Genomic DNA, 13,633 nt, shown 5'->3' on the forward strand with positions numbered 1-13,633 from the left:
ACTGCCAATATGGCCAATGTGGTATATGTTTATAGGATCTATTTTGCTTATCTCGGTGTTAGGAATCACCTCCCAACGTTTGTTACACTAATGAAGTTACACCTTGTATATTATTCAAATTCTCGAATAGTGGCATGTTAATCCTTTAGGGATTGCTATTTTAAATCATTTTTCAGCGACGATTTAAAAAAAATCAAAGGGAATTTATATTATATTGTAATACGCAAAGTGATTTGTTTGACAAATGAAACTGAGGGTTATGAACCACACACGTCCTTTCTTTTCAGTTTTTCTGTTTGGGGTATATAGCACACCCGTAATCAACGGAACAATCAGCTTGTGTTTATATGCCATACCCGTCTTTAAAGGATAGACTATCAGTCATCCTTCGGATAACAAACAACAAATAGGCATCTTACAAGCTATCCAAGCCTGACTGGCTGTTGATGACTTATATGACAACTTAAACACATGTAAAAATTGTACAACATACTCGTCCCCTCGTTCCGATGTAGTGTTTTCGGTATATACGTAGGGCTGTGCGATACTTCGATCGATATTTTCAAATATCGATATCGAAAAATTTTTTTCCGATCGATATTTTTTTATATTTTCCATCAAATACAGCACAAAATGGAAGTGATCTTATGAAGAATCGCATCACACGAAACCAACTGAACCGTTTCTATTGTTGGTTGGATTAGAGTTTAGCGTCCATTTCAGTATTGAAGCTATACGAGACGTGAACCTCTACAGTTTAACGTGGAGTCCGAACCCCATGAATTCCCGCCGGGAATGGAACCCGGGTCTCTCACGCCAAAGGCGCGAACGCTAATGAAACGACTGAAATATACTTTGGAATATAATGATCATCTACCTCGAACTGTGTTTTTATTATTTTGATTAAAATATATATTCTCAGGCGGATATAAGAGGTAAAAAATGTAAGGGAAAATAAGTCTCACGAGCCCCTCAAGTTAGTAACAATAAATTCAGTATATACACTCAATAAAATAAGCAGACACATGTCCCTACAGACACAATAAAAGCGACGTTGACTGTTGGTTTCTTATCGCATCACAGGAAAAGCCATATCAGTTGAATTTAATTCTGGAACATGATACCTTTCTCAAGATGGGATTTTATAATGTCACTTTGATTAAATGACACATTCTTATGGGGTAGGGGGTTTCAAGTTTATGGCAAAAAAAGAGTATCCTACGGATTTTTTATTATTTTACTTTCATTGAAGTGCATATCCTAAGGGATAAAGGGCGAATATTTTCAATATCATATTCTCCCGTCCGAAGAACAAACATTTTAGCTACTTTTCTTATAAAACTTATAGCGGTTTGACGTTGCCCTAAACAAGATTGAACGGAAGACCTCGGTGCATGAAGGGGACAACTCTAATTTTACATTTGGTTCAGGACTGGAGGAAAACATTGTTAAAACCCAATTTATTGTACTTTAACCTTCAAACTTTTCGTAAAGAAAGGTTTTATCCTGTAATACTACCTCTCTGCATTAAAAGTTTGGAGGCTAAAATAAAATAAATTGATTTTTAACCATTTCTTTTTTCAATCCTGAACCAAATGTAAAACTGGAACTGTCTTCTTCTTGCACTGAGATCTTCAATTGTTCGATTTCTCAGTCATTCTACAATTTAACAGAACATTTGCTAGCAGCCTGGATCCTTTTTACTTTCGAGCGACGATAGGACAGAAAAAAAGCATAGTGATTGTGAAAAAAAAAATTAATTGAAGATTTCAGCACATTTACACATTTTATAGGCTTTACATGGCAGGAAAATGATTAGTCGATGTCTGTTCCTCCGTCCGTTCGTCAGTTTGACCGTTCTTGCCAATGAGTTCAACTTGCCTGCAGACCAGCCATTCAACATATCGTTTAAAATTAAATTTTGCACAAGATTTTCGAAGGGGCTGGGGGAGTCGGAAGTTTCTTCCTACTCTAACAAATATTGGCAGTTTACTGGGGAATGATATTTTTTAAGACAATATATGTGTGTGTTCCAGAGTAACTTCTGGAACACCGGAAGAAATTTCAACTGAACTTGCTACACGCATGACCATAACCTAAAGAAAATAATATAGGATAAGAAACTCCTACGATGGGAGTGGCGGGGTGACACGTAAAAATAATAGAAATGATTAATTTCCACTGACTGATATGATCATACTTACGTTTCCCTTTCATTTGAACGCTGAAACCACTTTCAATCTCTTTAATAATTATAGTTATGGAAGATTCATTTAAGTATGCATTTTTGAGGCATCGCCTTGCACTTTAAAATTCACATTCTTTGTTGTATGCTGAAAAGTGAATCTATTACTCATTACAGTTCCATTGTTCGAATAAACCTTGAAAATTCTGATAACTTTAGTCCTTTGATTTATTGCTTCATTTTTTACTCAATGTAATCAGTAATGATAGCATTCTTATCTCTCAATTATCATCTACTTATTGTGGTTATTAGCGAAGTTAATTGGTTTCCACGGATGTTAAACTATCTCACACGTTTCTGTTAAATATAAACCTATGAATATAAAATATATTCATATTTACTTTTGAAAATTCTATTTCTTCGAAGAAACAATAAAAACGACACCACATAACCATATTAACCTTTTTAAAGCCTAATTCTGAAGTGCTGTAATCACAGTTTCATTTACATTTTATTTATAAATTAAATTATGCAGTATTTATAATTTAGTATGGATCGGGAATCACTCCGTATAATTACCCTCTTGGATGAAAAACTTGGCATCGTGTGCAAATTAAGTATTCCTGTTAGTTTCTATTTAATAAGTTCACTAAACGTAACGAATAAGATGATGAACTCATAGAAGATAGGATCTATTGAGTTCAGCCCTGTTTAGGTATCCACTGAACGTATAACTGCTGCAATTTAACAACATCTCATATACTCAATTCTATTCAAACGAAATTATAACTATAAAACGTGTCAATAGACGACATGCTGATTTTAGTTTGAGGGCCCCAGCACATCGGCTCGTAGTAACTTTAGAAGTTTGAAGATCATCAGTCAACACGAGCATAGATGTGTGTGAATCACTGTTTGAGTCTACAATGACTGAAGACGCCAGTGAACGAGTGTTGTGGCCATGTAGTGGGGTTGGGGGAAGAAGCGTTGTTGTTCTGCAGATCGCGTAGGTCGTGACGTGTTACTAGTATATTAGTAGTACACATAATGGAAAGAAAAGGGTTTTTACAGCAGATATGTCTCCCAGTAACTCCGCAATGCACCAGCAAGCGTTTAGACAGGTAGATGATTCGGACCGCCGTAACTGACAGGACGGCTACCATTGGTGCAATCAATGCTACCATAGACTCTCCCCTTCTCAAAGTGAACAAATTAACACTAAACAATACATTGTTGGAAGTACGCTTACGTTTCTCGGTTTATCTCGCACGATTACCCTTGACATCTGCTCACAGCCAAGAAATACTCCCGTGACGAGGCAAATGGAGGAGGATGTTATTAACTTCTAAATCATTTCTGTCCACGACAGTAACGGTTGTGCATGTGCCCACAGATACGCAGGTAAGCGAAAAGGTCCAAGGTGTGTTCGCATTTACTGTACAGAACTTAACACTTCGCATTCTGGTATTAGGGGCCAAGACTGCTCATTCTGCACGCCTATGGTCTTCACACAGGGAAGTACCACCAAAGCATCATATATTCGTAAGCTATGTAGCTAGATAATGCTTACAGATAGGCTATTCAGCATCCTGGTTCAACCCTGGCCTACTAGGTCTCCGGATACAAATCTATCGAACATACGTGGAACATCTATTTGGTGCTCCGGAAAAGAAAATTGCTCAGCTAGCGAAGATCCGTAACGCACGTGAAATACTATACCACAGGTAAACATTCAGCACTTGCAGAAATGATTACCTTCCCGAACAATTGTCTGCACGGCTGGTCGGGGTAACAAGTGCTTGTGATGTGAATACTATATACTTTTCTACATCCTGCATACCATGTTCTGGATCCCATGGACGCCATGTTAGGATACCACCACTTACCATCACCTTGGACTTTTGAACCAATTTCCGGCCAAATTCGTGAAGTTTTATTGGGTGTTCTTAAATGCGCTTTCACCATTGTATGAACATTTGAGGAACTGTGACGGTTGAATGCTAAAACGTCCACCTCTGGTCCAATCCCGGTCGTGATTTTGTGGTGGAAACTTTTTGTCCGTAGGCCTTCTCGAAATGCTGCTATGTCCTCCTACATCCTCATTTCACCAATTCTTCAACCTAGAAAAGTTTTTTTAAATTAACAGTAGAGCTGATTCTTTCACTTCTAATGAAAAACATGATGTTTTATACTAAAATATATTTGTATTCTGCAGGATATTCCATTCCAATTGCTGGAACTTCTTGAAACGCGTGAACTATTTACAAAAACAATTATTTCATGCTTCTGTTCATACGAAAGTATTATCATTGTGTTAACATTATTGTTAGATGTGCATCAGTTTATGTGATACATCAGCTATTTACAGCTGTCACACCAATCATAATCAATGTTACCAGGATAATTCGGTTCTGACATTTTCCCTGCAAATATCTGGTTATACTATTATATCAAAGCTAGTAAAGAATAATTCTGGATAATTTCGATTTTTTGTGCACCAAATTATTGGAACTAGCATTACACTATCTGTTTTCCTTACTACTATTACTCGTTTTTTTTTTTTTTTTTTTAATTTATAATTTTATCTTGCCCTTACAAAATCTTCCCCGAGTCATGCTACTTTATATTTTATTTTATTTATTTTCTTGAAGCGTTTCACCTCACGTTCATCATCCGCCACATGTTAATTCTGACCTGCTTAAGTTCAAGTATCTTCAAATATTCTCTTAACTTGATTCTTATCTTTCTTTTTGTTTGACTCCATGCAAATATCAGCCAATGAACAATCTACTCTGCAAACCCCTTTCGTTTCTTATTAAATATCTTGTTTTTATTCATTACAAGAATCAATTTGATTTCCAGTTTTAAGTCCGTTGTATATTTGTCAACTTAATTTCCAGTTTTAACACCATATGAATGTTTGTCAATTTAATTTTCGGTTTTGAGTCTCTTTTTGTGTTTGTCAATTTAATTTTTGATTGTCAACTTAATTACCGGTTTTAAGACTATATAAATGTATGTTGTCAACTTAATTTCCGGTTTCAACCCGGCATTAATCGCGCGTAGAATTTTCATCCGCATTAATATGTACATTTTAATGAATAATTTCTTTAAGAGGAAATGTTTTAACTTTTGTCTAGTTGCCCTTTATACTTCCATTATTATACAACCAATTTCCCTGCTAGTGTGATTGCCGAGGGGCGTCATCCTTCATACGTATCACACTAACTGACCATGGTAGCCGAAAGCCCAGAAATCTAATTCTAATCCTAAGAATATTTAACTTTTTTCGAACTACTGAAGAGATTTTCAATTTTGTTTTGGAGTGATGCCTAGTACTGGGAACTTTATGTAAGTTCTCACCCTTTGCCGAAAATAATTGAGCAACTGTTTCATTTCAAGAGCTTCGCTCAGTTCCGCATTCTGGACGCTGTGATTTCTGTACAAGGAAGGAAAATAGGAATATGAAGAATTTTTGTGTAAAGTGTCAAACATTTATGAGAGGGGTGTATGCTACCTAGTTATTTCATAAATACTGACGAAGGTTTGGAAATGAAACACAGTCACAATGTTGACAATATATATTGATCTTCTTTGGCCATATGATATATAAAGGTGTAGACCATGAAGAGCACTAATCAGGTTTCAAAATGTCTACTTTGAGCCTGGATGCAGACCCGGAAGTCTGGCAAGCCACTCATGAAAGGAATTAACAAAGACTGTAGATGGGAAATGGTGGGCTGCCTTAACCAGGGTGCACTTCAGGAGAGCACATTAGGATGTCTCTTTTTGCAGGCCATTGATTGAAGCGCTGACTACAGTGTGTAGTCGACTGGGTTCGGATCCGGACTGCTAGAAGACCAGTCTGATGTGAAGAAGTATGGAATGTTGGCCCGTAGCCACTCTTGTGTTAACTATGTCTTGTGCGCAGAAGCAGAATCCTGTTGGAAAATTCATTGTTGGCTGCGGGACATTGTAGTACTTGGTTTCACAATGGGCCCCACACTGTGGTTTGGTATATGGTAGCCGATGTCTTTACCACTTGTTCACAAAAATGGAGCCATGTTGTGCCGTTGAAGAACACATCCCACCACACCATGACTGATGCTGGCTGATTGGACCTTTGCACCCTCGAAACACGTTCAGCAGCTTGCACTGATGATGATGCGTACACACGATCATTTAGAGCAATTAAAGACCGCTCAACTGTGATCTCGTCGAATTGTCGTATTATTATTTCCAGCATACCGCTTGAAAAGATACGAGTTGGCTTTCATCACTCTTTTCTGGCATAAAGCATTAGCCATGAAGTGTTCTGCATGTTGTTTGTGGACTGAGTCCCACATCCTGAATGACCATTCGTGACAAGGTTGGTCTGTAAATGAGCATCTCTCGAGACATCACTGATTGAGTCCTGATAGGATTTCGCCGAATCCTTGCAGTTACAGTTTTAACTGCATGTGGTGTGCACATTGTGCGGGGTCTGTCAGTACGCTGTCGGTCACTGACACTTCCCGCTTCATTGTAACGCTGGACGGTACAGTAGGAAAATCGTTCACTGATTTGCAGGAGTTTGATGTGGCGAAGATCCGTGGTGGTGACTGCCCTTGTGCAGCGCTATGACTGCAACAAGATTTTCGTGGTCGCCCCACTCCATCGTTACACATTCAAACTGCCACGCGTCTCACCGTGTAATGAACAGCTCAGAGACCCACTTCGCCCAAGTTACTCCAGATGGCTACACTCATACCCAGCATAGTCAAATGGCGGTCAAAATTTCTGACAATATTAATGAAATAACTACGTATAGTGTAAGATTTGTGTTCAGAAAAAATCAGAAGACTTATATGAACCTAAGGATATGTAAGTTGTAGGTCTACTGTACCAGAAATTTAAAGTTTCTGAATAGGCAAAATAATACATTATTTTTGCTTCTTCATAATATGTCCATGATCAAGGGAGTTGAAAATTCGTTAGCTACTTGAAAATTTAGTTTATTTAACATTTTATATTTCCCATTATGTTTTAGGCATTTGTAGAGTTGTTTATGTAATGTGTATCCTTCGCTTTTTGGGCATGGTAATTTTTTATTAGAACTGATACGAATGTCTGACAACGGATGTATAACAGTTCTTTATTATCTGAGTTATTTGGGACATATCATTAATATATGTAACGAATACGTTGTAAATATGCTCACTTGTTACCTAATATTTGAATCTATTGTCAACCTGGGTTAGCACTCCTTTAACATTATTTCTAACAGAGAACTTCGAGTAAACCCTACTTGGAGTAATACCTACAAGGTAAAGCAACTGGCGTCAAACGAGAGATCTAGCTTCAATTCTCTACCAATTACGTGATATGATTGTTTACTTTTTCAATACATTTGTATCAGCTAATGATCAACTAAATGACAATCATTAGATCTAGGGCCGTGGTAGAGCGTTCGCCTCTGAAGCATGGGGTCCTTGGTTCGATCCCCGCTATCGCAAAGTGAGCTTTGTGGTACACAAATACTGTGTGCGAAGTTTTCTCGGGGTTCTTCCACTTTCTTCATTCCACCATTTCATATATTTCTCATCATCATCGTCTCCTTTAGCCTAGCTGACATAATCGTAGGACGTAAAACTTAAAGATTTCCTTTCAATTCATCTTATGAAACAATTACTATTTCCAGATTGTCGAACTCTACGATATAATGTATTTTGGTCATTTTTATTGTAAAATAAGGATAAGTTGCAAATACATCCTTAAATTTCGATATTTTAATATCGAAATTTATTTCACTTTATTATGAAAAGTTTTTCCTTGAAGGTAAAATAGGTTGTGTATGCTTCCATAACTCCTGAAAATAATATTTGTTGTTATGTGAAAGGGAAAAGCAATATTAGTCATTCTGGAAAATAAATATTGTCTCCCCGTACACCAATTTTTTCTCTATAATTCGTTGTGCCTTTAGTACATGACTCTGAAGTATAGGTATATTAGATACAGCAGGAGCGGATCCAGGACAGACTTCTGGGGGGGGGGGGTTAATACTGCTACTTAGAGCTACTTTTAAGAGCTCCAAACTCTGGGATAGGTTTTATTTATATATATAAAATAAAAAAGTTTCCTCTTGGGACGGCAACCGCCCCGATCGCCCCCCCCCCCCATTGGATCCGCCACTGAGATACAGTACATACTAGTTCCTGCGTAATCCCTTGAACCGATTATGATAGGTCCTACAGCTCTTAAGCTACCAAGTTTTAAAATTTGTTTCGACAGCTTAAACTTCAGAAGTATTTTCCGCCATATGTTTACTAAACATTTTTTGCTTATTTCAAGAATCTCTATAAGATGGCTATCTCCGTTGTCGCCATTATTTCCGCACCAGGTGTGTGTGTATATATATAGGCCTATGCATACAGAGAAACATGTTTGTTGTCCAACAGTGGTTTACATTTAAAAGTGGCCAACTTACGAAATATAAGCGTACGTTGAAGAAATAACTTTTATAGATTGTAACATACGCATTTGCAATATAATAATAACTACTTATTACTCGTATACCAGTTTGTATCTTAAGTGCTCCATTGCGATTACATGGTTAGCGTACACAGCTTTGGCTCGCGAGACCCAAGTTTGATTCGCGGTGAGACCTCATGTGGTTCTGTTCTACGTTAAGCTGTAGGTCCACTTCTCATATAGCAAAACGGGGAGAACTCCGAGAAAACCTACACGGCACCATTGCCTCCTTTCTTGCTTGCAAAGGTTTGTAGAGTAAATAGGTAACGTATATCTTACAGGCAAATACATTCAAAACAATTACGTCAATTTAGCAGATTTTGCTGTATAATAAAATAATTCAATTTACAGAGTATAATCAATGTCTCACTATATGACAATCATCAGGAATCTGATACGGAGAGTGATCAAACCTTACAGTTCAAACACGTGTTAAGTTATAGTCGAGGTCAAAACTAGAGAGAGTGCATCCACTTCCGATGTCGTGCAATGTTCTACATTTGTATACAAAAACACAGTGTCCCATATGTTCAGTGAGCACGGAGCAATAATCACTTCCGCTGATTTTAATGCATGTATGACAATTCGTACATCTCTCACAAGCAAATTTGCATATTATATATACATATGTTTTTCTTTCTTTTCTTTTTTCTTTTTTTTTAATCATTGAATTAGTGAAAATACTGTAATGACTAAAGCAGAGAACTGAAAAGCCTGGAGATGACTAAATAGATAAGGAAAATGAACTTGCAAAATTATTATTTTTATTTTTATTACACAGCAAAAGGAAAAGTAGGGCCACTAGTTACGTCTTTTCTACGTACGCTTACATACCTTATATACCTAGACTTTTTTTAAAAAATAAATGCAACATGATACCGTAATTTGTATGATATTTATTAATTGTTATCTTTGTCCAGAAGTCTCAATTCTGATTACTTTTCTTTCTGAAGAACATGAGGAACTTCATATGCTATCTCCTCATGTAGGGAGTTTTCGTCCTTTCTCCCACCCTCCACCCCCCGCAAAAATGTAATATGCTCACTTTGTGGTATCCGCCACTTATCTTAGTGAAGTAATGGCTATAGTAAACAATGTTTCATATACGAGGATATATCAAAACGTTCGTGCAATCATCTAAAAAAAAAATCCACTCTGGAAAACTCTCACACCATGGTGGTATTAGTCCTTCTCTATGTAGGCACCGTGCCTAGCGACACATTCTTGACAGCGGTTCTTCACTTTCTCGTTTTATTAAAACTTGCGGTTTGGCTTTGAAACCAGTGTTCAACCTCAAAAATGACATAATCCCTATTGTCAAAATGACGTCCTCTGAGTGGACGCTTCATTTCTGGGAAAACAAAGAAGTCACTAAGTGCTATGTTCGGTGTGAATGGGGTGGGGCCAACCCACTGTTTTCATCATGGATGCATGGGCAGAATGAGATGGTGCATTGTCTGCCAACAGCAGCGCTTTTTTTTTTTTTTTTTTTAAATAATTCACGACGTTTCTTCTTCAGTTCCTTTCCTAACTTAGTCAGGAGATAGGAATAATTGATACTAGCAATAGTATGCCCCTGTGGTACGTAATCTGTCATGATGACTCATTCACAGTCCCAGATAACAAAAGCATCACCTTGGTGCTTTGCATCTTCTGCAGTTGTGCCTTTTTATGGGTGGGAGAGGACAAGCATTTCCATTGTTTGGTCATTTCCTTCGTTTCTGGATTATAAAGATAAACCTAATTTTTATCCATTCACTAGTCTGTCGAAAGTGTCCTCTCCATCCATCTCACATTTTTCTTGCAACGTCCTCGCGATTTCTCTTCTGGAAAAGATTTAAGATTTAGACTTCTGGGTTTTCGGCATCTACGGCCATTCAGCCCGTCACGTACGAGGGATGACGTCCCTCGGCGAGCACTATCCGGCAGTGCATTTTTTAAGAAATCGCTTCTGGGTATCCAGGTACAAAAGGGCCCTTTACACACACATAGCAAAGTTCAAACGCACAGAGTTTTTAAAGCAGTTTTGTATAATGTACATTTTTGAAACAATGGCATATAAAATGATGTATTTGTCAGACTTCTGCTAGCCGTTTCATTTCCAATTTAACACATCGCCATTAATACAGGAGCGCACATGTTCTTTTTTTACATTTTGGTTCAGATCCGCCCTCAGGTCGGTATACGTATAAAGATAAAACCATACTGTGCTATCGTGATTTAATATTTTCCTTAATTTATTTATTTATTTTTATATCCATATTTTTAAGTTGGACATAGACAGGACAAGGACAAAGAAACGCGACTAGTAGAGATGGAGAGGACAAAAAACACACAATACAAGACACAAACCACTCAACAAAGAAATAACAATATGTGAACCTGACTAAACATTTCCCTAACGAAATCATTTTAAGGTGTATACGTATGTATTCAATACTAAATACAGGTATTACTAACAATATTTTATTTTTTAAGAAACAATGTAATCAAAAAATATCTTTATGGTTTAAGTCTCTCCTGTTTTAAAGCGTGTTCTTCCACTTGCTACTGATTAATTTCTAGTATTATTTTCACACTTCAATTGCATTGTTTGGTTTTTTATGTGTTTAGAATGTAATTGAGATGTGGCGGATCTAGGCCAGGGTCAGGGTCCTAGCCCCCCCTTAGTTTTTTCAGTGACAAAATAATTTAAGATATTATTTATATATTTTTGAAAGTTTGTATATACCTATCATAGTCTGGGTACCGGCTGCCCCCCCCCCGTTTTTACCTTCTAGATCCGCCACTGTAATTGAATAAGTTTCTCATCTAGTTACCATAGGTTTCACGGAGCCATTAATATCACTAGCAGTCTTAATACCTGTAATACTGTTACGGAATTTAAACATGATCTACTATTACCGAATAAATGGACTGGTTACCAAAGAAAAGTTTTTTTCTGACAATATTTAAGAAAAAACGCGCTGAAGAAAAAATGGAAAAGTATACAGTGACTCAGTATTAGAGATTCTAATATCTGAGTATACGGGAAAAGGGGAATGAGCACAAAGGTAACAGTGGCAGATTTATAAAGATATTTTGGTAGGAGCTTCTCCTAGGAATATTTCGTGTATAGGAATTTCAAAATTTTGAGAGAAGGGGCTTGAAGATTATGAGTAGCATTTGATTCGTTGCCTATAGAAATCCTAAAATTTTGGAGCTCAGCCTCCCCGCCACTGAAGGTAACTGTGCAACAAAGAGGGCCCAAAATTGTTTAAAATAGCGCTTTGTACTTAACGGACAATCTCTTACTTTTCTTGCAAGTTTGTGCCATCTATTAATTATGTCAGAAAAAATGTCTGAACAAATCTCAATTATCGATATTGCCCATAGCAGGCATGAAATGTTTGGTTGCCAGAAAATGTTAGACCAGGATACGTTAAAGAGAACAATATTTGAGAAGAATGGAATGGGCGATAATGAGAATTGGGAATCTCTGGAAAGCGAACCAAGTAATTCAACTAAGAGCCTATCCGGTTTGCATAAGCACCAGACTGTCACGTGATCAGGTCAAAAGTCACGTTGCGCGCTAAATCGAGTCTGGAGATTCCAAATCAAGATGTGAGATATCCGCGTGGGGTGACCTGGAAAATTCGAAGAAGATACATATACTTTATTATTATCATTAATTTTACTCAAACAACTTGACTTTTGACAATGTTCTATCCATATTTACCCTATGTGCTATACAGAATTTATAAGCTCTTCACTATGTCTTTGTAATAAGCTTTCTATTAGCCATCTCCTCATTCCAGTTTTTGAGATATGTGGATAATTCATTTTTTTTCACTCATTTTCCATTGACTTGACTTTTCCATGTTTCGTTATCTTTTTTGACTATGTTCCATCCATTTTAGGACAATTTCTTTTTTTGAATGTAGAATCTACATAGTATACTCAATATTTAATCTAATTTTCAGCCATCTTCCTCTTAAGGTTTTTGAGATAAGTGAAGGAAATACTTGTTTTCCATTGATTTTTCCCCTACATTAATATTAATGTTTCGTGCTTTTTGAGTATGTTCCATCCATTTTAGGACAATTTGCTTTTCGAATTAGGATCTGCATAGTTTCTTCCACATTTAAGCTTAATTTCAGCCATCTCCCCTCTAGATCTGTTTACATCATTGAAACCGGATATGCCCTTTATTGTTCAAGTACTCTTCCAGTAATTTAAAGATTTATGGAGTGCACTGGGTATCCAAACTGCTGGGCCTGGGTATCCAAGTGCTGGGACTGGGTATCCATTTGGATACAAAAAGGTAGCTTAAAAAATGCCCTGCTATCCGGGGAAAGTGAAGTAAGAACGGATGAGAGAGGGAAGGAAGCGGCCTGGGATCTATGTTAAGTACCATTCCGGCATTTGCCTAGTGTGAATGAGGAAAACCCAGGAAAACCTCATTCAGGATCTCTGGACTGAAAAAGCTTTATACACTGTTTCGATCGAGTGCTCCCATCTTCTGAAAAGGTGTGAGCAGTCGTGGAACCCACCGTGCTGACATTTTCTGAAGATGCAGCTGGTTGTGAATGATATTCCAGGCACACTCACAACTCATACCTACTTCACACATAACGCTTTCAATAGTTACCCTCCTGTCTACCATTATGATCTTCCAGATCTAGAGGCATCCGAAATGGTCATGTATTCACTTTGAAATTGTCGTTTCCACTTGGAAACCATTTCATAGGATGAGTTTTCATTAGGGATGCGCTCGAGTCGAGACATGTCTCGAATCTCGACTCGACTCGACTCGAATTCGAGTCGAGATTCGAGTCGAGACATACTTTGTAAAATTCGAGACGAGTCGAGACAAACGTATTTCTCGACTCGAATTTTCGAGTCGAGACACGAGTCGAGTCGAGACAGCTCTTAAAAATCTCGACTCGACTCGAATGT

At 37.4% G+C, this 13,633-nt stretch overlaps 1 protein-coding gene across 4 annotated transcripts in view; it reads right to left on the reverse strand.

The window, feature by feature from the left end:
• The window catches only part of FucT6 (alpha-(1,6)-fucosyltransferase 8), a 236,754-nt gene that overhangs the window by 72,187 nt on the left and 150,934 nt on the right, over positions 1 to 13,633 (reverse strand). For 2 of the 4 annotated variants that reach the window (XM_081772210.1, XM_081772211.1), the window contains exon 2: positions 4,072 to 4,305. The exons of the other annotated variants lie outside the window; for them this stretch is intronic. In XM_081772210.1, the coding sequence (XP_081628336.1) occupies positions 4,072 to 4,074 (3 nt within the window). In that variant the 5' untranslated portion in view covers positions 4,075 to 4,305. The remainder of the gene's footprint in view (positions 1 to 4,071; positions 4,306 to 13,633) is intronic. 4 annotated transcript variants of the gene reach the window in all.

The sequence above is a fragment of the Thermobia domestica genome, chromosome 9, assembly GCF_964235325.1.
Source record: "Thermobia domestica chromosome 9, izTheDome1.hap1.1, whole genome shotgun sequence".
In the NCBI taxonomy this organism is placed as follows: domain Eukaryota; kingdom Metazoa; phylum Arthropoda; class Insecta; order Zygentoma; family Lepismatidae; genus Thermobia; species Thermobia domestica.